The sequence below is a fragment of the Dendropsophus ebraccatus genome, chromosome 2, assembly GCF_027789765.1.
Source record: "Dendropsophus ebraccatus isolate aDenEbr1 chromosome 2, aDenEbr1.pat, whole genome shotgun sequence".
Classification (NCBI taxonomy): Eukaryota; Metazoa; Chordata; class Amphibia; order Anura; family Hylidae; genus Dendropsophus; species Dendropsophus ebraccatus.
Genome location: NC_091455.1, coordinates 212,728,721 through 212,756,693, shown reverse-complemented (window position 1 = coordinate 212,756,693; position 27,973 = coordinate 212,728,721). Strand labels below are relative to the sequence as shown.

General features: G+C 45.8%; 1 protein-coding gene across 1 annotated transcript in view; it reads left to right on the top strand.

The window, feature by feature from the left end:
* The window catches only part of VPS50 (VPS50 subunit of EARP/GARPII complex), a 119,411-nt gene that overhangs the window by 38,847 nt on the left and 52,591 nt on the right, over positions 1-27,973 (top strand). Inside the window, exons 10-11 of the mRNA XM_069959417.1 lie at positions 4,707-4,749; positions 10,816-10,914. Coding sequence (XP_069815518.1) covers positions 4,707-4,749; positions 10,816-10,914 — 142 coding nt within the window. The remainder of the gene's footprint in view (positions 1-4,706; positions 4,750-10,815; positions 10,915-27,973) is intronic.

Sequence of the window (27,973 nt, the reverse complement as noted above, 5' to 3'; positions counted from 1 at the left end):
ATATGGGGGGCCCCGGCTGTGTATGGTGTATATATAATAATATGGGGGGGCCCTGACTGTATATTGTGTATATATAGCAATATGGGGGGCCCACGACTGTGTATGGTGTATATATAGTAATATGGGGGGCCCCGGCTGTGTATGGTGTATATATAGTAATATGGGGGGCCCCCGACTGTGTATGGTGTATATATAGTAATATGGGGGCCCCCGACTGTGTATGGTGTATATATAGTAATATGGGGGGCCCCGGCTGTGTATGGTGTATATAGAAATATGGGGGGCCCCGGCTGTGTATGGTGTATATAGAAATATGGGGGGCCCCAGCTGTGTATAGTGTATATATAGTAATATGGGGGGGCCCCGGCTGTGTATGGTGTATATATAGTAATGTGAGGAGCCCCGGCTGTGTATGGTGTATATATAGTAATATGGGGGGCCCCGGCTGTGTATGGTGTATATATAGTAATAGGTGGGGCCCCTGACTGTATATTGTGTATATATAGCAATATGGGGGGCCCCCGACTGTGTATGGTGTATATATAGTAATATGGGGGCCCCGGCGGTGTGTATATAGCAATATGGGGGGCCCCCGACTGTGTATGGTGTATATATAGTAATATGGGGGGGGCCCGGCTGTGTATGGTGTATATATAGTAATATGGGGGGCCCCCGACTGTGTATGGTGTATATATAGTAATATGGGGGCCCCCCGACTGTGTATGGTGTGTGTATAGTAATATGGGGGGCCCTGGCTGTGTATGGTGTATATATAGTAATATGGGGGGGCCCCGGCTGTGTATGGTGTATATATATAGTAATATGGGGGGCCCCGGCTGTGTATGGTGTATATATAGTAATATGGGGGGGGGGGGTCCGGTTGTGTATTGTGTATATATAGTAATATGGGGGGCCCCGGCTGTGTATTGTGTATATATAGTAATATGGGGGGCCCCGGCTGTGTATGGTGTATATATAATAATATGGGGGGGCCCCGGCTGTGTATGGTGTATATATAGTAATATGGGGGGCCCCTGCTGTGTATGGTGTATATACAGTAATATGGGGGGGCCCGGCTGTGTATGGTGTATATATAGTAATGTGAGGAGCCCTGACTGTATATGGTTTATATAGTAAAATGGGGGGCACTAACTGTGTATTGTATTAATAGTAATATGGGGGGTCCCCGACTGTGTATAGTGTGTATATATAGTAATATGGGGGGGGGGCCCGGTTGTGTATTGTGTATATATAGTAATATGGGGGGCCCCGGCTGTGTATGGTGTATATATAGTAATATGGGGGGGCCCCGGCTGTGTATGGTGTATATATAGTAATATGGGGGGCCCCGGCTGTGTATGGTGTATATACAGTAATATGGGGGGGCCCGGTTGTGTATGGTGTATATATAGTAATATGGAGGGCCCCGGCTCTGTATGGTGTGTGTATATATAGTAATATGGGGGGCCCCCGACTGTGTATGGTGTATATATAGTAATATGGGGGGCCCCGGCTGTGTATGGTGTATATATAGTAATATGGGGGGCCCCGGCTGTGTATGGTGTATATATAGTAATATGGGGGGCCCCCGACTGTGTATTGTGTATATATAGTAATATGGGGGGCCCCGGCTGTGTATGGTGTATATATAATAATATGGGGGGGCCCCGGCTGTGTATGGTGTATATATAGTAATATGGGGGGCCCTCCGACTGTGTATGGTGTGTATATATAGTAATATGGGGGGCCCCCGACTGTGTATGGTGTATATATAGTAATATGGAAGGTCCCCGGCTGTGTATTGTGTATATATAGTAATATGGGGGGCCCCGGCTGTGTATTGTGTATATATAGTAATATGGGGGGCCCCGGCTGTGTATGGTGTATATATAGTAATATGGGGGGCCCCCGACTGTGTATGGTGTATATATAGTAATATGGAAGGTCCCCGGCTGTGTATTGTGTGTATATATATTAATATGGGGGGCGCCGGCTGTGTATTGTGTATATATAGTAATATGGGGGGCCCCGGCTGTGTATTGTGTGTATATATAGTAATATGGGGGGCCCCGGCTGTGTATGGTGTATATATAGTAATATGGGGGGCCCCCGACTGTGTATGGTGTATATATAGTAATATGGAAGGTCCCCGGCTGTGTATTGTGTGTATATATAGTAATATGGGGGGCCCCGGCTGTGTATTGTGTATATATAGTAATATGGGGGGCCCCGGCTGTGTATGGTGTATATATAATAATATGGGGGGGCCCCGGCTGTGTATGGTGTATATATAGTAATATGGGGGGCCCCGGCTGTGTATGGTGTATATACAGTAATATGGGGGGGCCCGGCTGTGTATGGTGTATATATAGTAATATGGGGGGCCCCGGCTGTGTATGGTGTATATATAGTAATATGGGGGCCCCGGCTGTGTATGGTTTATATAGTAAAATGGGGGGCACTAACTGTGTATTGTATTAATAGTAATATGGGGGGTCCCCGACTGTGTATGGTGTATATAGTAATATGCGGGGCGCAGACTATGTTTTGTGTTTATACTCTCTGCTGCCACCTCTGTCCATGTCAGGAACTGTCCAGAGCAGGAGAGGTTTTCTATGTGGATTTACTACTGCTCTGCACAGTTCCTGACATAGACAGAGGTGGCAGCAGAGAGCACTGTGTCAGACTGGAGAGAATACAACACTTCCTGCGGGACATACAGCAGCTGATAAGTACTGGATGGTTAGAGATTTTTAAATAAAAGTAAATTACAAATCTATGTACCTTTGTGAAACCAGTTGCTTTGAAGGAAACCTATTTTGGCTGTAGTACCCCTTTAAGTAATGTGAAATCTGGGCTTGTAGCTGTTCTGGTAATTGTCCGTATTCCTCCCCTTAGAAGTCACAGGAGAGATTAGCTGATGAGCGTCACTCAGGATTTCCGCTCTCTTTTCATTAAGTGGTTTTCATTTTCAGACGTTTAATTAGTGAAGACGATGGAAATGATTTTCTTTTAGCAGAAATAAAGTCTGAGAGGAGTAAGGAAGGATCCCGCCTGAAATCCTAATTATAATAAAGTGTCTGGATTCAGACGATTCAAGACTAGAAGGGAAATGTCATAGACAAGTGCTCAGACCCCATGAATATATCCCAAGATGTCACAATGATGTCCTCAGTCATATAGCACCAACATATTCCGCAGTGTTGTACAAAGCTCATTATCACTCATAGTGCTCTGATGGGGATTACTGACTAACCTCCACAAGAGGCTATGAGGATGTGTATACTGCATGGAGTCTTCCAGTCCTTATCATCTGCTGTATGTCCTGCAGGAAGTGGTGTATTCTCTCCAGTCTGACACAGTGCTCTCTGCTGCCACCTCTGTCCATGTCAGGAACTGTCCAGAGCAGCAGCAAATCCCCATAGAAAACCTCTCCTGCTCTGGACAGTTCCTGACATGGGAATCCTATGACATCATTGGAGACCTGGCAGGGAATATATATATATATATATATATATATATATATATATATATATATATATATATATATATATATATATATATATCCATTATGTGTATGTGGGGGCAGAATTACTCTGTGACTATAACCCTGTGAATGTTCAGCGTTCTCCGCTCAGTACTAGCACCAAGTAAAGTATTTTTGTAGTCCATCGCACCAAAGGGTTAACTGGGTTAACTTGTTGGAGAAATCGTTCGGTGCCGGTAACCCTCCAAGTGACAGCGCAATGTCATCACAGATCGATACTCTCCTTCACCAGAACAATATCCAAGTCCGCACCTTCCATACATTTGACAAATTTCCTTGATATTTCCAGTCTGCCATGTATGTATGGTCATGTTCCATGTAATTGTATTGACTTTGCAGACGGTCCCGGCTGTCAGGTATATACTGTGCTGCTAAATGAGAGCCAGTCCTGGCATCCTGTGAAGAGTCCTCCAGATGCCGGAGTTGTATCGCCTTATGTTCCCCGTCATTCTCATAGCAATACTTATTTCATGTCATGTGAATGCAGACGGCGGGGAGGATGCTATACAGCAGGACCGCATACAGAAGGGGATGCACTGATCACTGGGGGGCAGAGAAGGGGATGCACTGATCACTGGGGGCAGAGAAGGGGATGCACTGATCACTGGGGGCAGAGAAGGGGATGCACTGATCACTGGGGGGCAGAGAAGGGGATGCACTGATCACTGGGGGGCAGAGAAGGGGATGCACTGATCACTGGGGAGCAGAGAAGGGGATGCACTGATCACTGGGGAGCAGAGAAGGGGATGCACTGATCACTGGGGAGCAGAGACGGGGATGCACTGATCACTGGGGAGCAGAGAAGGGGATGCACTGATCACTGGGGAGCAGAGAAGGGGATGCACTGATCACTGGGGAGCAGAGAAGGGGATGCACTGATCACTGGGGAGCAGAGAAGGGGGTGCACTGATCACTGGGGGGCAGAGAAGGGGATGCACTGATCACTGGGGGGCAGAGAAGGGGATGCACTGATCACTGGGGGGCAGAGAAGGGGATGCACTGATCACTGGGGGGCAGAGAAGGGGATGCACTGATCACTGGGGGGCAGAGAAGGGGATGCACTGATCACTGGGGAGCAGAGAAGGGGATTCCAGAATTTTTACCGTATCCGACCCTTTCACCTAATTTCTTTGTAACATTGTCTCCCTTCATTTTGCAGTGAGCTGAACTCAAAGCTGCAGGACACTCTGGAACAGATTGAGGTAAGAAATCAGTGACCCCCTGAAGGGCCTAAAACCCATAGAGTCCATGCTGAGGATCCGCATTGTGGGAGGTGTTCACTGATTGGCTGTTAGACATAGCTCCGCCCACTTATGCTTCTCAGCTGGATTGTAACCAATGGGACACGTCCTTTCTGGTAAAGGGGTGTACCCCAAGCGTAAAGGTTATCCCCTATCCACAGTATCTGATCAATGGGGGTCCGACCGCTGGGGCATCCACTGATCATGAGAACGGGGGAGGAGTGGGGGGGAGTAGTGGTGGCAGGGGTTGGTTCCCAACACAGACGGTATCGGCAACAGAGTCCTCCATGCTGCTGCCACTAAACCGAAGGGGAATGGTAGATAATAATAGTCAGGAGCACTGGGGGGTGTAGCTACTGCCCCCTGAACACCGATTCCCCCCCCCCCCCCCCCCATTAATGATCATTGGAAAGAGGTCTACGCTCCCAGTCGGATAGCCTCACCCTAATGATCATCAATTGAGGGGGGTGGCCGGATCGGTGTCCAGGGGGCAGTAGCCCCGCCCCCAATGCTCCTGACCGCTTCTCAGGCAGAGGATTTCAGAATAAACTGCACAGGAACGGCGCTGAGGATGAAGGTAAGAGACATACCCTCCTCCTCAGCACCCCTAGTTTGACCTGATGTTAGTTCCCCTTTAATTGGGTACGGATGCTCTAGGCCCCGCCTTATTGGCACTGCAGCACCAAAGTAAGTAAGTTGACTTAACCTGAATACCATCCTCAGGAAACAGACAGACCCTGGCATGAATTATGGAACACAACAGAATGGTAGTGGTAGTTTCAGGGGTGCGTCCGTCGGTACAATCTGCTTATTGTCCCCATATTCTGCCCCTGGTGTCATTCTATGGAGCTGAACATGTGTTCACTTGATGGTATAAAACAGTCATGGAGCCTCATTAACAACGGCCTAAAGGATATGATGAGGGGAATCCTAAGGCCGGGTATCCACCCACACACAGCTGTTTTGGGCTGTTGCCCCTCATCAGTGTGCAGCAGGATTCTGGCTAGGTTGGAGCAGTGCCTTGTAGAGCCATATGGCAAACAGATCACTGATCTCAGGGAGATCAGCCCGAAGAAGACACTGTTGAATTTCCAGGGCACAAAGCACCTAGGTTTTCACTCTGCAATACAGGCTCCAAACTGCTGACACTGTGAGACACAAGGAGACACATGGTACCTGTCATATATCCGTCTGTGCTTCCAGAACATAGAAAGATGCTGCTATTCTCCAGTGCAAAGTGTCCCCTGCAGTGATTAGGGCTGTAACCCCGCTCAGTTCCCCTCCCATTCCTGTCCCTGCTTGGAACTAAGCTTCCAGCTGACTGACAAACAAGTAGGGATAAGGACATGAGGGACAATAAGGAGGCTTTAGAGCCCTAATCACTTCAGGGGACACTTAGTGTCTAATTCCCCCCCCCCCCCCGGTGTAGTTCTGTCTGTCCCCCGGTATTCTCCACCGGTCAGTATGGGGTGTGGGCGGTGGCGGGGCTGTTGGCTCCTTCCCCCTCCGCTATAGTTCCGTCTCTCCCCCGGTATATATTCTCCACCCGTCAGTATGGGGCGTGGGCGGTGGCGGGGCTGTCAGCTGTTCTCCCCCCCTCCGTTGTAGTTCCGTCTCTCCCCCGGTATATATTCTCCACCCGTCAGTATGGGGTGTGGGCGGTGGCGGGGCTGTCAGCTCCTTCCCCCTCCGCTGTAGTTCCATCTCTCCCCCGGTATATATTCTCCACCCGTCAGTATGGGGTGTGGGCGGTGGCGGGGCTGTCGGCTCTTCTCCCCCCCTCCGTTGTAGTTCCGTCTCTCCCTGGTATATATTCTCCACCCGTCAGTATGGGGTGTGAGCTCTATGCTCCCTTTATCTGTAGATTACGGATGATTACCGCGCACATAATACAAACACACTTTGATGGCGGTGATTTCCCTGGGGGGGCGACGCTGAAGGGATTGACTTTATTGGGGGATGAATAATGGATGAGCCGCTCCCTGCGCAGTTACAGGACGCTCGTCTGATATTCGTTGTGGAGTCAGCGGGAACCTCACTCGTAATGACTGTGCACGTCCCTGACTACAATCCCCAGCGGATCGCTACTCATTAACCTCTTCTGATTTGTTTTTGTATCTATATTATTGTTTTTCTAGTTGATTTAAGCTTCGAGATTCATTGTGTGCGGCTTTATATGTGTATGGAGTATAATAGAAGGGTGTGATATTGGGAGTTGTAGAGTATGGAGTATAATAGAAGGGTGTGATATTGGGAGTTGTAGTGTATGGAGTATAATAGAAGGGTTGGATATTGGGAGTTGTAGTGTATGGAGTATAATAGAAGGGTGTGATATTGGGGGTTGTAGTGTATGGAGTATAATAGAAGGGTGTGATATTGGGAGTTGTAGTGTATGGAGTATAATAGAAGGGTTGGATATTGGGAGTTGTAGTGTATGGAGTATAATAGAAGGGTGTGATATTGGGGGTTGTAGTGTATGGAGTATAATAGAAGGGTGTGATATTGGGAGTTGTAGTGTATGGAGTATAATAGAAGGGTGTGATATTGGGAGTTGTAGTGTATGGAGTATAATAGAAGGGTGTGATATTGGGAGTTGTAGTGTATGGAGTATAATAGAAGGGTGTGATATTGGGGGTTGTAGTGTATGGAGTATAATAGAAGGGTTGGATATTGGGGGTTGTAGTGTATGGAGTATAATAGAAGGGTTGGATATTGGGGGTTGTAGAGTATGGAGTATAATAGAAGGGTGTGATATTGGGAGTTGTAGTGTATGGAGTATAATAGAAGGGTGTGATATTGGCAGTTGTAGTGTAATGACTGTGCACGTCCCTGACTACAATCCCCAGCGGATCGCTACTCATTAACCTCTTCTGATTTGTTTTTGTATCTATATTATTGTTTTTCTAGTTGATTTAAGCTTCGAGATTCATTGTGTGCGGCTTTATATGTGTATGGAGTATAATAGAAGGGTGTGATATTGGGAGTTGTAGTGTATGGAGTATAATAGAAGGGTTGGATATTGGGAGTTGTAGTGTATGGAGTATAATAGAAGGGTGTGATATTGGGGGTTGTAGTGTATGGAGTATAATAGAAGGGTGTGATATTGGGAGTTGTAGTGTATGGAGTATAATAGAAGGGTGTGATATTGGGAGTTGTAGTGTATGGAGTATAATAGAAGGGTGTGATATTGGGAGTTGTAGTGTATGGAGTATAATAGAAGGGTGTGATATTGGCAGTTGTAGTGTATGGAGTATAATAGAAGGGTTGGATATTGGGGGTTGTAGTGTATGGAGTATAATAGAAGGGTTGGATATTGGGGGTTGTAGTGTATGGAGTATAATAGAAGGGTTGGATATTGGGAGTTGTAGTGTATGGAGTATAATAGAAAAATGTGATGGTCGTGTCATATTGGGTGTCGTAGTACTCAGTGTATAGAGTCTATACTGTATAGAGCATCCAACTTCTCTGGCCGCCGGGAGTCATATGCGGAGCATTCGGGTTTGGAGAACGTTGCTGAACCACAACAGTCCACTCAATTCTTTCTGTAAAGAGTTAATAAAATTACAGTCTGGTCATATCCGGTGGTCGGCCATGTTTGGGACTTTTTTCGGCACCAACGTCCTAACATGTTTTTTTACTATGGGGATTTGCTGCTGCTCTGGACAGTTCCTGACATGGACAGAGGTGGCAGCAGAGAGCACTGTGTCAGACTGGGGAGAATACGCTAATTCCTACAGGACATACAGCAGCTGAGAAATACTGGAAAACTGGACATTTACAAAAAAAAAAAAAAAAAAGAAAAGAAAGAAATAAGTTACAAATCTGTTTTTGTTTTTTTTAACTAACCCTTTAAAAGCAGTCCAGACAGTATGACTGCACCTATAATAACCTACTAATCAGAAATAGAAATTAAAAATATAGAATCAGAAAATACAAACAAATTAGAAAAAAAATGTCCCAGTATCTGGGTGTAACCAGTAAAAAAAAAACTAGGCAATGCACGCCTTTAAGAAACCTTCTATTTAGTAATTAACTTGAAAATGACTTTTAGAAGTGTGGAGGGGGGCAGGGGGGGAGAGATGGGGGGGGGGGGAGGGGGTCGCCGACACTTCCCGTCTGTCAACAAAGAGAAATATTTTCATTCTCCGCATCACGAGTCAAAGTCTTATCAAGCGGGAAATTGTAATCTCAGAGAAAAGTTCTCGCTTGCTTAAAAAATGGATTTTAAGAGATTTACTTCTGCAGAATATAAACGAGCAAATATTCTGTATCAGGATTATGGAGTCAGAGGAGGAAACACGTATCGATAGTATCAGGGCCAGGAACACAGGGCCCACAGCAACCAATCAGGGTCCAGCTTCTTATATATTAAATAGAATAATGGGCGGGGCTTAACAAGCTTTGTTTCCTACTACAGAGGGGGGAGGCTCCTGCTGCAGACACTTACAGGTCTTACAGGGGAACAGATCACACACACCCCAATGTACTTTGCTCCTGCCATCATTTTCTATCATTTACTGTCTGTATTGAGGAGGGGGGGACTCCTCTAAACAGGGTCAGACTACACACACAGTATTTGTAGTCTGTAACCATGGAGTCTATTTTTTTCCCTCCCAAAATCTTCCCCCCCCCCTATATAATAAAATATATCCTAAATATTAATATTTCAGCTCAGTGGTTAGCATTAATATCCGAGGCCTTGGCTTGAATCTGACCAATGGCACATCTACATAGAATTTATACATTTTCCCTGTGTTTTAATCAATTTCCCTAAAGGGTTTTTTAGCCTTGGAAAAACATTGCCGAATTCTGCCAGAAATAGTGCCCCTCTTGTCCTCAGGTTGGGTTTGGGCTTTTCAGCCACTTAACTGGACTGTAGCTAAATTGTAATACCGCACACAACCTGAGGACAGGGGTGGTGCTATGTATGCAAGAAAGAAGCTGTGCTTTTTTCTGTTATGAAATAATCCCTTTAAGGTTTTCTTGTTTCATCTCACACGCCAAACAAAAAACCTAATGGTAGGTTCATCTGGAATCCAGATTGAAATACCCATTGGGAACTGGGACCATTGGGAGTGGTGACAAGTTCTAGGATAACCTGTCATTTATTCATATATACCTCTGCTTATATAATAGTCATCTGGGCGGTCCTACTCAGTGGTTGGCTGCTATATCTATATGTGTGTATATGAAGGGTTGTCACTGAATAGGACCGCCCACTGGACTCCTAAGTCTAGAATGAGCAGAGATATAAATGGCAAGTTATCATGAACTTTTCCTACAAGACTTTATAGCCGTCTGCTCATCCTGCTCTATAACATAACAGGTTCCCCCTTTTTTTAATCAGTTAGTGTCAAAAAGTTATATAGATTTGTAATTTACTTCTATCTGAAAATCGTCCAGTACTTATCAGCTGCTGTATGTCCAGCAGGAAGTGGTGTATCGTCTCCAGTCTGACACAGTGCTCTCTGCTGCCACCTCTGTCCATGTCAGGAACTGTCCAGAGCAGGGGAGGTTTTCTATGGGGATTTGCTGCTGCTCTGGACAGTTCCTGACATGGACAGAGGTGGCAGCAGAGAGCACTGTGTCAGACTGGAGAGAATACACCACTTCCTGCAGGACATACAGCAGCTGATAAGTACTGGAAGACTGGAGATTTTTTTAAATAGAAGTAATTTACAAATCTATATAACTTTCTGACACCAGCTGATTTGAAAATATTTTTTTTGCTCCATAGTACCCCTTTAAAGTGTGTATAGCTTCTTAGTGTATGTGAATATATATGGATATGTGGGTATATGTCTGTATGTTGGTATATGGTACATGGAGATGTGAATATATATATGGATATGTGGGTATATATGGAAATGTGGATATGTGTGTATGTGAAGATATATGGATATGTGAGTATACATGGGTATGTGGGGATATATGGGTATACATGGATATGTGGATATATGTGTGTATGTGAGTATATATGGTCTTGTATATAACTGTGTATAACAATGAATGATGTTTTCTATACAGGAACAGCTAGACGTGGCGCTCTGCAAGATCTGCAAGAACTTTGATGTGGCTCACTATACGAAGGTGCAGCAGGCGTACAGACTCCTGGGGAAGACGCAGGTAAGGAGACCGCTTACTGTGGCAGCGGATCAGTGACCGGAGGGGTCCGGGATACAAGGGGCACCGCATAAATCCTCATCGTACATCTGTAGGATTATCCGGGGGGCTGCTCATTGCTTTGAAGCCGATTCCATCCGTGAAATGGAGGAAACAATAGATGAAACAATAGATGCCGTCTGCCTGCGGCTTCTGTACAATAATCACATTAGCAGTAACATAAAAGGGCACTTGGCCACTTCACTGGCAATGCCTGCGGGCACCGAGCCAGAGCTGAGAGCCGCGTGCGGAGATGGCAGAGTGGGAGGAGGAGGATGGTCTGACTGCAAAGGCTGCACTGTTATAGCCCAAAGAGCTTATCGTTACTGGTGTCATAGTGAGGATGGATAGATAGATAGATAGATAGATAGATAGATAGATAGATAGATAGATAGATAGATAGATAGATAGTAAAAGAGGCAGCACTGCTTAGTGTTATATTGGTGGTGCCAGCGGATCTTGATCCAGACCAAAGATTGTAATAAGTATATATGCAGAGAATCCACAGCACTCCAGTGTAGTGAGAAAGCACTATAAGCTGTGTTTATTCAGTCAATTCATAGTGCAACACTCCAATGGTGACAGAGAGTCACTGAAACGTTGCATTTGGAGTTTTGCACTATGAATTGACTGAATAAACACAGCGTATTGAGCTTTTTCACTACGCTGGAGTGCTGTGGATTCTCTGCATATGTATAGATGGAGATAGATAGATAGGATATAGATAGGAGATAGATAGATAGATAGATAGATAGATAGATAGATAGATAGATAGATAGATAGGAGATAGATAGATAGATAGGAGATAGATAGATAGATAGATAGATATGAGATAGATAGATGATTGATAGATAGATAAATAGATGATAGATAGATAGATAGATAGATAGATAGATAGATAGATAGATAGATAATAGATAGATAGATAGGAGATAGATAGATAGATAGATAGGAGATAGATAGATAGGAGATAGATAGATAGGAGATAGATAGATAGATAGGAGATAGATAGATAGATAGATAGATAATAGATAGGAGATAGATAGATAGATAGATAGATAGATAGGAGATAGATAGATAGGAGATAGATAGATAGATAGGAGATAGATAGATAGATAGATAGATAGGAGATAGATAGATAGATAGATAGATAGATAGATAGATAGATAGATAGATAGGAGATAGATAGATAGATAGATAGATAGATAGATAGGAGATAGATAGATAGATAGATAGATAGATAGATAGATAGGAGATAGATAGATAGATAGATAGAAGATAGATAGATAGATAGGAGATAGATAGATAGATAGATAGATGGATAGATAGATAGATAGATAGATAGGAGATAGATAGATAGATAGATAGGAGATAGATAGATAGATAGATAGAAGATAGATAGATAGATAGGAGATAGATAGATAGATAGATAGATAGATAGATAGATAGATAGATAGGAGATAGATAGATAGGAGATAGATAGATAGATAGATGTGAGATAGATAGGAGATAGATAGATAGATAGATAGATAGATAGATAGATAGGAGATATACAAAATAATTTTGTAGTGCAGCACTCCTTTATCAAAAAAAGTCCTGGTGCCAACCAGTAAGCACCCTTGTGACCATAGGTGCTAAAGTATACAATGTAAAAGATAACTGTGGCACTCAAAGTAAAGTATAAATAAGTGGTTTATTCACCCAAAAACCGCAACGTTTCAAACTCACAATGAGTTCTTTTTCAAGCAGTGTTAAAGCACATATGGCAGAGAGGGTGTATATATACACAGCAAATAGTAATTAACAACAGTGGAAGCAAATCAGTAATCAGTGTCAAGCAAAATCTAAATAAACAATCACACGTGTTACAATAGTGGCAAAAAATATTCCAGTGTACATATATACAGTGATAGTCACTTAGTGTATACATCAAGATCGGTGTTACTGGGGTGTCAAAGAATCCATATAGTCCATAGAAAGTCCATCATTTTACAGTACTAAAGGAATCTTCGGGGTCATCACTCACCATGATGTCTATTCAGTCGCGGCCCTCCAGATGACAGGATCGGCGTTGTCCCAGACCAACTGCGCATACTCCGGATGCTGACCAATAAAAGAGCTTGTAGGTCGGCTGACCGTATAATCACTCCCTGAAATGAGTTAACCTCTTCATAGCTGGTAGTAGCGAACATATGTACTTAAAGATGCAGCATCAAAGTGGGTACACTGTATACAGAGAACATCTTCACGGCAGGTGCATACACCTAGTAGAGGCCTTATCTGGACATTCCTACTGTACTACCCAAAATAGGTACAGGAAGCCAGGAACGAACGGCTCGGGCTGCTGTAAACAACAGCACACGTGACCATTCGGTGTTCGGGGATCCCGGACTCACATTGTAGTGTATCAACAGATCCCTTACACTCAGGGCCGGTTCCAGGATTTTGTGGGCCCTTGGTCGAGAGAGCCTTTGTGGGCCCCTTTGAATAGCAATTTATATGGCATGGTTATTAGAAGGTCTCTAGCTCTCGATTCTGTGTAGGGGATCAGCTGTGTTATATACGTATTATCCCCTCCTGTATGAGTGTGTATATATCTCTATCTCTCGGGCACATATATATACACACTCATACAAGGGGAGGATAATAAGTATATAATACACTGCTGATCACTTTTTTTTACCTCGGGGCACACCTACCAAATAAAGTTTGACAAAATAACGAGAAAAAAAAAAAACGTAATTCGGTAACTCACAGGTGACGTCTTCTTTAATCTGAGGCGATCGCTCTTTGTTTCCTCTTCATCTTGCCTGGACCACCATGATGATTCCTTCAAGCTACAACTCTTCTCTTCAGAACCTGTCAGACAAACATCTTAGGCTTGGCACATTTCCAGCAATTTCCTTCCCTTTTCCCACCCATAGGCTTCCATACAGTGATAATTTTGCTACTTGGTGTCATGTGCAGTAAAGTAAGGAGGTATGTGGGCCCCGTATGTAAGATCCCGTGCTGTGCCCCCCATATAGTAATAATGTCCTCATGCTGTGCCCCCCATATAGTAAAAATGCCCTCTACCCCCATAGTAATGGCCCATATTAATGTCCCCTGCCCTGCCCCTATAGTAATACCCTCTGCCCCCATAGTAATGTCCCCTGCCCCTATAGTAATGCCCCCTGCTCTGCCCCCATAGTAATGTCCCCTGCTCTTCCCCACAGTAATGCCCCCATAGTAGATGCCCCCTCCTCTGCCCCATAGTACTGTAGATGCCCCCTGCTCTGCCCGCATAGTAGATGCCCCCTGCTCTGCCCCCATAGCAGATGCCCCTTCCTATGCCCCATAGTAGATGTCCCCTGCTCTGTCCCATAGTACTGCCCTCTGCTCTTACTGTCCCCATAGTAATGCCCCCATAGTAGATGCCCCCTGCTCTGCCCCCATAGTAGATGCCCCCTGCTCTGCCCCCATAGTAGATTCCCCCTGCTGCCCCATAGTACATGCCCCCTGCTCTGCCCCCATAGTACATGCCCCTTCCTCTGCCCCATAGTACATGCCCCCTGCTCTGCCCCCATAGTACATGCCCCTTCCTCTGCCTCATAGTAGATGCCCCCTGCTCAGCCCCAACACAAAGCAAAACAAAAAAATCATAATCACCTAATCCAGGGGATGTGTCCTCTTCTCCCTGGCTTCTCCCTTCTGTGCGCCGCGGGGACGGATCCTCTAGCAGGCGCGATGATGCAATCGCTATGCGCCTGCTGGGGAGATCCCATCAATCCAGCGCTGCAGAGAGAGGCCGAGGCCAGGACGTCATGGAGGCGGAGAGTGACATCCCGTCCCGTCGCATCCGCCCAGCACTCGCGTCCCGCCCCCCTCACTGCCTCCCGGATGTCAGCGGTGTTGACAGTGAGTCCGGGGGATGCAGCGGGCGGCATTGCTGGTGGTGACCTGTGGCTATTGCTCGGGCAAGTGCCGGGGGGCCCCTTGAGCAGCTGTGGGCCCCGGCACTTGCCCGAGTACGCCGGGTGCTGACGCCGGCCCTGCTTACACTAAATCCACGATCTCCATGACCCAGGGTTTCCAGGTAAGTATCCCAGCCGAATACATTGCCGCGTGATCTCCAACAGTGATATTTCATGCCGCACCGTACCGAACGCATAAGCAGACAAAACGCATGGTCTGAATGAAAACAAAGGACACATTGGCCGATGGGGGTCCAATTTCTAAGTCATCATGTGGTGGTGTTCCCTTCAATTCCAACAAATAAATGCTTGAAAATCTGAAAGGATATAGAAAACAAAATTATTATATTCTAAAATACATTCCAGGCCATATATGCATGCAGGTCCAAATCTCAGTGTATAAGGGCAACAAGAACCATTGTAGACCCCCAGCTGATCCCTATCCACATATTCTAGGAGTAACTTTAAAGTCAACGTTCAGACCATTCGATTTAAGTGAATTGAGCTCAAATATCCAGAATAATTCCCTTCTTTTTAGTCTTGCCAATCTATCCCCACCCCTTACCGGAGGAGTGATATGCTCAATAAACATGATACGAAGGTCATGTTCCTGATGATTTTTGTAACAAAAATGTTTAGATACCGGCAAATCGAGTTTCTTCTTTCTGATCGTGTACCTATGCTGAATTCAGAAAGAAGAAACTCGATTTGAGTGAGTTTGAAACGTTGCGGTTTTTGGGCAAATAAACCACTTATTTTTCACTGAGTGCCACAGTTATCTTTTACATTAGATAGATAGATAGACAGATAGACAGATAGATAGGAGATAGATAGATACTTTCTATCTACCTATCTATCTACTATCTATCTCCTATCTATCTATCTATCTATCTCCTATCTATCTATCTATCTCCTATCTATCTATCTATCTATCTATCTCCTATCTATCTATCTATCTATCTATCTATCTACTATCTATCTATCTATCTATCTATCTCTTTTCTTCTTTTGTCCATACATACCATATCTGCTTATATAAGATGCAGAAATAATATGCACAATAGCTCTCACACAACTTAGTGGAAACACAGAGTCTTAGAATATGCAGCGGCATTACTTCCAGCAATCACTGTTACACCCTGGACACGATAGGGACTGCAGTCTGTTTGCAGTGGGGTGCACCTCTCACATCAGACGTAGCATATATCAAACAAAATGTAGAACGTTGAGGGCACTCACCAGATTGTTGCAATACTCCTTTATTTCAACATGGGTAAAAACATACATAGTTACATGTCATCGGACAGCAGACGCCAAAATCCTACATGCAAACCACACACGTGACAGCCATCTCGCACGCAGCAGTTGGCAGCAGTGGGGATATATGGGATTGGTTTGCAGCAGTGGGGAGATATTGGTTGTCAGCAGTGGGGAGATGTGGCATTGGTTGGCAGCAGTGGGGAGATGTGGCATTGGTTGGCAGCAGTGGGGAGATGTGGGATTGGTTGGCAGCAGTGGGGAGATATTGGTTGGCAGCAGTGGGGAGATGTGGGATTGGTTGGCAGCAGTGGGGAGATGTGGGATTGGTTGGCAGCAGTGGGGATATGTGGGATTGGTTGGCAGCAGTGGGGAGATGTGGCATTGGTTGGCAGCAGTGGGGATATGTGGGATTGGTTGGCAGCAGTGGGGAGATATTGGTTGGCAGCAGTGGGGAGATGTGGGATTGGTTGACAGCAGTGAGGAGATGTGGGATTGGTTGGCAGCAGTGGGGAGATGTGGGATTGGTTGGCAGCAGTGGGGAGATGTGGGATTGGTTGGCAGCAGTGGGGAGATATTGGTTGTCAGCAGTGGGGAGATGTGGCATTGGTTGGCAGCAGTGGGGAGATGTGGGATTGGTTGGCAGCAGTGGGGAGATATTGGTTGTCAGCAGTGGGGAGATGTGGGATTGGTTGGCAGCAGTGGGGAGATATTGGTTGTCAGCAGTGGGGAGATGTGGCATTGGTTGGCAGCAGTGGGGATATGTGGGATTGGTTGGCAGCAGTGGGGAGATGTAGGATTGGTTGGCAGCAGTGGGGATATATGGGATTGGTTGGCAGCAGTGGGGAGATGTGGGATTGGCTGGCAGCAGTGGGGAGACGTAGGATTGGTTGGCAGCAGTGGGGAGACGTAGGATTGGTTGGCAGCAGTGAGGAGATGTGGGATTGGTTGGCAGCAGTGAGGAGATGTGGGATTGGTTGGCAGCAGTGGGGAGACGTGGGATTGGTTGGCAGCAGTGGGGAGACGTAGGATTGGTTGGCAGCAGTGAGGAGATGTGGGATTGGTTGGCAGCAGTGGGGAGACGTAGGATTGGTTGGCAGCACTGAGGAGATGTGGGATTGATTGGCAGCAGTAAGGAGATGTGGGATTGGTTGGCAGCAGTGAGGAGATGTGGCATTGGTTGGCAGCAGTGGGGATATATGGGATTGGTTGGCAGCAGTGGGGAGATGTGGAATTGGTTGGCAGGAGTGGGGATATATGGGATTGGTTGGCAGCAGTGAGGAAATGTGGGATTGGTTGGCAGCAGTGAGGAGATGTGGGATTGGTTGGCAGCAGTGAGGAGATGTGGGATTGGTTGGCAGCAGTGAGGAGATGTGGGATTGGTTGGCAGCAGTGAGGAGATGTGGGATTGGTTGGCAGCAGTGTAGGATGTTTCGGCTGCGGAAAATTCCAGCAAAGCAAGAACAAACATCACAGCGTTAAGAGCCTAAATACCAGAGAAAATATCTAACAGCCGACCTGCATATGAGATTGGTAAAGTTTCCCTGCGCTCTGTGTGATGTGCGTTGTGTGGGCCGTCTCCTCAGACATGGGCAGCAGATAAGTGGCCGTACTCCAGACGTCCGTCCTTACAGGAGCGCTCAGCCCCTCCTCCCCCCCTCAGCCTTCTATTAAGACTAAAATGTTCAGCAAAGTACAAAGCTAAAAAAGAATAATTAAAATTCATCTCAAGACGAAGAAACCTTCTGCAGGCGGACGGTGGGAATAATCCTCACAGGCTGAAAAGCCGCCATTAACCTTCTCTTATAGAGACAGCGAGCGGCCGATTGATTTCTATTTTAGAGAATTGCGATCGGTTCTTGTGCTGATCAATATTCAGTCTCATGACTCACCGACTGTCCGTATATATCCTCACACTGCTAGCCTTTATATATCTATATACTGTATCCTCTATATACCACATCCTCTAAATATCCTCTATATACTGTATCCTCTATATACCACTATCCTCTATATATCCTCTATATACCACTTTCCTCTATATACTGCTAGCCTCTATATACAACTATCCTCTATGTATTGTTTCTTCTATACACCATATCCTCTGTATATCCTCTATATGCTGCTATCCTCTATATACCACTTTCCTCTATATACTGCTAGCCTCTATATACAACTATCCTCTATGTATTGTTTCCTCTATATACCATATCCTCTGTATATCCTCTATATACCACTATCCTCCATATGTCCTCTATATACCACTATCCTCTATATATACCCTGCACACAGCTAGACTCTATTTATCCTCTATATACTGTATCCTCTGTATATCCTCTATGTACCACTGTCCTCTATATATCCCATATATGCTGCTATCCTCTATATACCACTATCCTCTATATACTGTATCCTCTATTTACCATATCCTCTCTATATACCCTGCACTCAGCTAGCCTCAGTTAGCTCGTGGTGCCATTAGTTTTGTCCCACCAGGCTATTCAGAGTTTCAATTGCATCTGGCCCGCCATGGCTACACTATAGGAGACTACTAGGGAGGACTGACTACTATGTAAGAGACTATGGGGGAGGGCTGGCTACTATATAAGGGGCTATGGGGGAGGGCTGGCTACTATATAAGAGACTACTGGGGAGGGCTGGCTACTATATAAGAGACTACTGGGGAGGGCTGGCTACTATGTGAGACTACTGGGGAGGACTGGCTACTATATAAGAGACTACTGGGGAGGGCTGGCTACTATATAAGGGGCTATGGGGGAGGGCTGGCTACTATATAAGAGACTACTGGGGAGGGCTGGCTACTATATAAGAGACTATGGGGGAGGGCTGGCTACTATGTGAGACTACTGGGGAGGGCTGGCTACTATATAAGAGACTATGGGGAGGACTGGCTACTATATAAGAGACTACTGGGGAGGGCTGGCTACTATATAAGGGACTATGGGGGAGGGCTGGCTACTATGTGAGACTATTGGGGAGGGCTGGCTACTATATAAGAGACTATGGGGAGGGCTGGCTACTATGTGAGACTACTGGGGAGGGCTGGCTACTATATAAGAGACTATGGGGGAGGGCTGGCTACTATATAAGAGACTATAGGGGAGGGCTGCCTACTATATAAGAGACTATGGGGGAGGGCTGGCTACTATATAAGAGACTATGGGGGAGGGCTGGCTACTATATAAGAGACAACTGGGGAGGACTGGCTACTATATAAGAGACTACTGGGGAGGACTGACTACTATGTAAGAGACTATGGGGGAGGGCTGGCTACTATATAAGGGACTATGGGGGGGGGTGGCTACTATATAAGAGACTACTGGGGAGGGCTGGCTACTATATAAGAGACTATTGGGGAGGACTGGCTACTATATAAGGGACTATGGGGGAGGGCTGGCTACTATATAAGGGACTATGGGGGAGGGCTGGCTACTATATAAGAGACTATGGCGGGGCTGGCTACTATATAAGGGGCTATGGGGGAGGGCTGGCTACTATATAAGAGACTACTGGGGAGGGCTGGCTACTATATAAGAGACTATGGGGGAGGGCTGGCTACTATGTGAGACTACTGGGGAGGGCTGGCTACTATATAAGAGACTATGGGGAGGACTGGCTACTATATAAGAGACTACTGGGGAGGGCTGGCTACTATATAAGGGACTATGGGGGAGGGCTGGCTACTATGTGAGACTATTGGGGAGGGCTGGCTACTATATAAGAGACTATGGGGAGGGCTGGCTACTATGTGAGACTACTGGGGAGGACTGGCTACTATGTGAGACTACTGGGGAGGGCTGGCTACTATATAAGAGACTATGGGGGAGGGCTGGCTACTATATAAGAGACTATAGGGGAGGGCTGCCTACTATATAAGAGACTATGGGGGAGGGCTGGCTACTATATAAGAGACTACTGGGGAGGACTGACTACTATGTAAGAGACTATGGGGGGGGTGGCTACTATATAAGAGACTACTGGGGAGGGCTGGCTACTATATAAGAGACTATTGGGGAGGGCTGGCTACTATATAAGGGACTATGGGGGAGGGCTGGCTACTATATAAGAGACTATGGGGGAGGGCTGGCTACTATATAAGACTATGGGGGAGGGCTGGCTACTATATAAGAGACTATGGGGAGGGCTGGCTACTATATAAGACTATGGGGGAGGGCTGGCTACTATATAAGGGACTATGGGGGAGGGCTGGCTACTATATAAGAGACTATGGGGGAGGGCTGGCTACTATATAAGAGACTATTGGGGAGGGCTGGCTACTATATAAAAGACTATGGGGAGGGCTGGCTACTATATAAGGGGCTATGGGGGAGGGCTGGCTACTATATAAGAGACTATTGGGGAGGGCTGGCTACTATATAAGAGACTATGGGGGAGGGCTGGCTACTATATAAGGGGCTATGGGGGAGGGCTGGCTACTATATAAGAGACTATTGGGGAGGGCTGGCTACTATATAAGAGACTATTGGGGAGGACTGGCTACTACATAAGGGACTATGGGGGAGGACTTGCTACTATATAAGAGACTATGGGGGAGGGCTGGCTACTATATAAGAGACTACTGGGGAGGACTGACTACTATGTAAGAGACTATGGGGGGGGTGGCTACTATATAAGAGACTACTGGGGAGGGCTGGCTACTATATAAGAGACTATTGGGGAGGGCTGGCTACTATATAAGGGACTATGGGGAAGGGCTGGCTACTATATAAGAGACTATGGGGGAGGGCTGGCTACTATATAAGACTATGGGGGAGGGCTGGCTACTATATAAGAGACTATGGGGAGGGCTGGCTACTATATAAGACTATGGGGGAGGGCTGGCTACTATATAAGGGACTATGGGGGAGGGCTGGCTACTATATAAGAGACTATGGGGGAGGGCTGGCTACTATATAAGAGACTACTGGGAACGACTGGCTTCTATATAAGAGACTATGGGGGAGGGTTGGCTACTATATAAGGGGCTATGGGGGAGGGCTGGCTACTATATAAGGGGCTATGGGGGAGGGCTGGCTACTATATAAGAGACTATGGGGGAGGGCTGGCTACTATATAAGGGGCTATGGGGGAGGGCTGGCTACTATATGGGACGTGTGGGGAGGGCTGGCTACTATATAAGAGACTATTGGGGAGGACTGGCTACTACATAAGGGACTATGGGGGAGGGCTGGCTAGTAGACTACTGGGGAGGACTGGCTAGTATATAAGAGACTATGGGGGAGGGCTGGCTAGTAGACTACTGGGGAGGACTGGCTACTATATAAGAGACTATTGGGGAGGGATGGCTACTATGTGAGACTACTGGGGAGGGCTGGCTACAATATAAGAGACTATAGGGGAGGGCTGCCTACTAAATAAGGGACTATAGGGGAGGACTGGCTATTATATAAGAGACTATGGGGGAGGGCTGGCTACTATATAAGAGACTATTGGGGAGGGCTGGCTACTATATAAGAGGCTATGGGGGAGGACTGGCTACTATATAAGAGACTACTGGGAACGACTGGCTTCTATATAAGAGACTATGGGGGAGGGCTGGCTACTATATAAGGGGCTATGGGGGAGGGCTGGCTACTATATAAGAGACTACTGGGGAGGGCTGGCTACTATATAAGAGACTACTGGGGAGGGCTGGCTACTATATAAGAGACTATGGGGGAGGGCTGGCTACTATATAAGGGGCTATGGGGGAGGGCTGGCTACTATATAAGAGACTATGGGGGAGGGCTGGCTACTATATAAGAGACTATTGGGGAGGGATGGCTACTATATAAGGGGCTATGGGGGAGGGCTGGCTACTATATGGGACATGTGGGGGGCTGGCTACTATTTGGGCACTATTCGGAGGGCTGGCTAATTTGTGCACAGCCCTGGGAGACACACAGCAGAGCATGCTGCTCTGACAGTACGAGGCCCGCCGCTTTTGCGCTTCAATAATTACCAAGGTTGGCCCGTGACTTTGTCCAATATTTTAAAGCGACCCTGTACCCACAATCTGACCCCCCAAACCACCTTCGGATAGCTGCTTTTTATCCAAGATCTGTCGTGAGGTCCGTTCAGCAGGTGATGCGGTTATTGTGCTAAAACACAACTTTTAAACTTGCAGCCCCGTGCCCAACGGGAGTATCTGTGCCCTAACTTTGCACCACCCCTCTGTCCCTCCTCCCCACCGGAGGAATTAGGAATGCTCCAGTCAGATTGCCTCCTATTCATCAGCTGTGTGAATACTGAACATGGGCTGCATTGTTAACCACCTGTGCAATGTTCAGCATGGAGAAAATGTTCCAGTGGCATTCCTAATGATGAAGAGGGTGGGGAGGAGGGACGGAGGGGTGGTGCAAAGTTAGGGCACAGATACTCCCATTTGTCACGGGGCTGCAAGTTGTTTTTTAGGACAATGACTGCATCACCCGCCGAACGAACCCCAGGACAGATTAAAAGCAGCTATCCGAAGTTACAAGCGGTTTGGGGGGGGGGGGGGGGGTGTCAGATTGTCGGTACAGAGTCGCTTTAATTTTGGCCCACTGTGTATTTGAGTTTGACACCCCTGCTCTATAAACTGTATCCTCTATATACTGCTATGCTCTATATACCACTATGATATATATATATTCTCCTTTTTTGCTAATAAAGGGGTCTGCCCCATGAAGCAGGAGACCCCCTCCGCTGCTGGGATACTTTGCTGATATCTGTTATCTGCAGGTGTATCTGTGTACAGAGACCCTCACCGGAGTTGTCCCCTCTATCTCCTCCTCTTCTCCTGACCTTCTTCTCCCCGCCGACGGCCTCCTCGCTCTTATCACCTTCATATACAGGGGACGCCGCACATCCGCTTACAATTTATGCTCAGAATAAATATAAGAGAAGATAAAGACATTGAGTATCTGGATAGAACTCAGGAGACGGCTGCTGCTCTGACCATTCATCTTGTATCTCCTTCTCCGCTCTACAAGCTGTGTAGGAAGTTTGAAAGGAATTCTCTCTCATTTAAAGGGACCTTTCATGCTGCCTGAACCATGAATCATCAAGGGGATCCCCCATTGTATCTGCTTTTGTTTACAACAGGGATGGGGAACCTGCGGCCCTCCAGCTAATGCAAAACTATAATTCCCATCATGCCCAGTCTGTAAGTGTGCCGTGTATAGGAGACGTCATAGAGGCTAAGCTCCACCCACTAGCTGGTGAAAAATGCCGTATACAAGTGATACGATGGTCAGAAATGGTGCGGCTCCTCTTGGTAAGGGGCCTATTCCACAGAGCGATAATCGGCTGAATCGGAGCGATAATTGGCCGAATCGGAGCGATAATCGCCTGATTTGGCCGTGGAATAGAGAGAACGATCAGCCAATGTTCGTGTCATCGGCTGATCGTTCATTTAGGTTCAGACCTAAAATCATTGTTCGCCACCAGCACATTGCTACGGTAGAATAGCGGTGCGCGGCGGCGACCGACGATTTTAGAAGCATCATACATTACCTGTCCGGGCTGCAGGTCTTCTCCTTCTCCCGGTCCCACGCCGCAGCAGCTTCGGAGCTGACAGAACGTTTAGCCAATCACTGGCCAGAACTGCCGCGGCCAGTGATTGGCTGAGCGGTCTGTCAGTTGAGACAGGCTGCTCCGAAGCTGCTGTGGTGCAGGACCAGGAGAAGGAGAAGACCTGCAGCCCGGACAGGTTATGTATGAAACAAGGGCTGCAAGGACATCGGTAACGATGTCCCTGCTGCCCTCACTTAACGATCATCGTGGCCGTGGAATAGGACGTTTACATCATTGATCTGGCCCGTGAAATAGGACCATAACACAGTGGTGACAGGGTACATGAAAGGACAATTACACTTTAAGGACTTGTTCACACTGAGCAGATTTGCCTTCCCATAGACACGCTGTTTGACACTGAGGCAGGCAGGATTCCACTGCGGATCTCTCCACCAAATTTGCTCAGTGTGAACGGGCCCTAAAGGGAATGTGTCACCTGAATTTTCTTTTACTGATAAGAATCAGATACTAAAACTTGTTCTTTTATTCTAATCTGTTTCTATTTTCTGACTTAAATTTTTTATATTTCACTTTCTTTTCATTGTTATGGGGGCGGCCATCTCGCCTCAGCTGTTCTTAACAGCATTTAATGACACGCTTTATGGCAAGACTCATGGACATAGACAACAGTAGACAGACTCTGTCCTCTTGAGATGAATGTGAGACATTACTGAGCGCGCTCTGTGACCTGTAAAGAGGTCATTCCTCAGGAAGCTGCTATTGTCTCACTGCGGTCACATGACGCTGCAATGCTCTACAGATCACTTTACAGCAGCCTCCTTTTATCACCACAGACACAACAGGACGTCTCAGCTTAGTTTAAACCCCAGTGGTGAGAACGACAACTGCAAAATAACAGGATTTTATTGTAATATAAATAGAAAAATGCCAATGTCACCAAAAATTCTTAAATAATTTGTACAATAAGTTGTTTTCTGATGACACTGTCCCTTTAACACTCTTACCCCATTGGCAGAGGGGGCAGGTGAAGGGCTTGTTGTCTCTGGTGTAGGGCTATGCTGTATGGGGGGGGGGGATGTGTCAGATGAGCCGTATTTCCCATCTTCTCCCTGAGGGTTATTGGGCCGATCCTTTGTTCTTGTGATTGGGGGGGGGGGGGGGGGGTCTGTACATTTTGATGTATTCCAGCATAAGATCCTGTTTGGCAGATTCCCCCCCTACCTGCTGATGGATACACTGGACCCTCTCCAGGCTGTGAGCTCAGTATCCGCCCTGTGATAAAGCCCTGCGTATATATGGTGACTGTTATATTATTATCAGACGGAGGACAGATTAGAGGCCGTTGTTTTAAGCGTCTTATTGGATTGGAGATTGCTCCAGCGTAGGATGCGCCAGTGATAGTAAGGTGGCGCTGACCTCTTCAGTATCTGGGAGATCTATGGCAGCTTTATAATTTACACCTGTATAGTAGATGGTATGGTCCATGGGAGTACCAGAATCATGTATTAAAATGTAACTTTTAATAATTAATTTAAAAGTGTTGTATAACCAACCTAGCTACAACAGCAACAAAGAAGAAGAAATTATATCAATATACTAAAAGGGCACCTTACAGCAATGCTGGAGTATTAAATCTCCAGGTACCCTGTTTTACTCGTGCTCAATGGCACTGATAGATACGTAAAACAGGGTAATCACTAATAGTGTACTATTTCTGTCTTTACGTTATGTCACGTTATGTCTCTTAGGTCTCTACGCGTTTCACCCAGAGGTCACTCTGGGATCATCAGGAGACTATACAATGACACAATGGTTCATTATAGAGATTAGTGAAGCAATTATAAATGATACAGAAATACAGATGCAATGGGTTACCATGTATTAGGAGCCCAGCCGGGCAATATACATGTATACACCTGTTACGGGGATGTGAGATAAAGGGCGACAATGTGGTTCCTGATGTCTATAATTAAATGTTTATGCAATTTATATTACACTATCAGGAGGTAGACCCCCGATACACACTTGGAGCGCCTAGTCAAGACAGTGTGGCGATATGTAGAAAATGCACCAGAGTTAATGCACCAAAATTGATGCCCCCCCCCAAGAGATAAATAAATAAATAAAAATTATAAATAAATATAATAATATACCAAGGACTATATTGTGCAAGATGAAACACACACTTTTATGGCAGAAGGGGTCTATAAAATGCCGGGGGAGCTGGCCGGAATCACCATCTCGGGCACGTGGGGGATAGTGAGTGATCCCTTAGGGGACATGTGGTTCTGATTGTCTCTTTTGTGGTTATGTGGTTATAATGTAACTCGTGTGATATGCTTTGTGACACCAGATACCAATTACTGTTTATTTATGTCATCTGTTTGGTGGAGACTACGAAATAGCTTGGGAGTCATATATGCAAGAAAGGTGTAGTAAGCCCTATGGGGTATCAGGGTAATTGATATATGCATTGTCTTAAACCCCAACACATTCAGTTGAGCGATACCTCTGTATCTGTAGGCTGCTACCCCGGCATTTTATAGACCCCTTCTGCCATAAAAGTGTGTGTTTCATCTTGCACAATATAGTCCTTGGTATATTTTTATATTTATTTATAATTTTTATTTATTTATTTATCTCTTGGGGGGGCATCAATTTTGGTGCATTAACTCTGGTGCATTTTCTACATATCGCCACACTGTCTTGACTAGGCGCTCCAAGTGTGTATCGGGGGTCTACCTCCTGATAGTGTAATATAAATTGCATAAACATTTAATTATAGACATCAGGAACCACATTGTCGCCCTGTATCTCACCCCCCCGTAACAGGTGTATACATGTATATTGCCCGGCTGGGCTCCTAATACATGGTAACCCATTGCATCTGTATTTCTGTATCATTTATAATTGCTTCACTAATCTCTGTAATGAACCATTGTGTCATTGTATAGTCTCCTGATGATCCCAGAGTGACCTCTGGGTGAAACGCGTAGAGACCTAAGAGACATAACGTGACATAACGTAAAGACAGAAATAGTACACTATTAGTGATTACCCTGTTTTACGTATCTATCAGTGCCATTGAGCACGAGTAAAACAGGGTACCTGGAGATTTAATACTCCAGCATTGCTGTAAGGTGCCCTTTTAGTATATTGATATAATTTCTTCTTCTTTGTTGCTGTTGTAGCTAGGTTGGTTATACAACACTTTTAAATTAATTATTAAAAGTTAAATTTTAATACGTGATTCTGGTAGTTTATATAATTATTTCACGTATTCATGACCAGTTTCTCTGCGTAATACATTGTACAACGCAGCTGTGATTTATTTTTTTTTTTATGGTCCATGGGAGGCCACGCCCCTTATACCACCCATTATATAGGAGATATCCCTCTTTTCTTGAATTCCTGTAAGACATCCGCTGGCTTTCCTAAATGCAACCTCAAAGGGTTAATTAGCAAGATAATGTATATATCTTTACATTTTTTTAATAAACTTTGTAATACAAGTTTGTAAAAAACTACTATATACTGTGTGTGAGTGTATCACTACTACATATATACTGTCTGTGAGTGTATCACTACTACATATCACTATTACTTATACATTACATAATACTACTACATACACTCACCGGCCACTTTATTAGGTACACCATGCTAGTAACGGGTTGGACCCCCTTTTGCCTTCAGAACTGCCTCAATTCTTGGTGGCATAGATACAACAAGGTGCTGGAAGCTTCCTCAGAGATTTTGGCCCATATTGACATGATGGCATCACACAGTTGCCGCAGATTTGTCGGCTGCACATCCATGATGGCAATCTCCCGTTCCACCACATCCCAAAGATGCTCTATTGGATTGAGATCTGGTGACTGTGGAGGCCATTGGAGTACAGTGAACTCATTGTCATGTTCAAGAAACCAGTCTGAGATGATTCTAGCTTTATGACATGGCGCATTATCCTGCTGAAAGTAGCCATCAGATGTTGGGTACATTGTGGTCATAAAGGGATGGACATGGTCAGCAACAATTCTCAGGTAGGCTGTGGCGTTGAAACGATGCTCAATTGGTACCAAGGGGCCCAAAGAGTGACAAGAAAATATTCCCCACACCATGACACCATCACCACCAGCCTGAACCGTTGATACAAGGCAGGATGGATCCATGCTTTCATGTTGTTGACGCCAAATTCTGACCCTACCATCCGAATGTCGCAGCAGAAATCGAGACTCATCAGACCAGGCAACGTTTTTCCAATCTTCTACTGT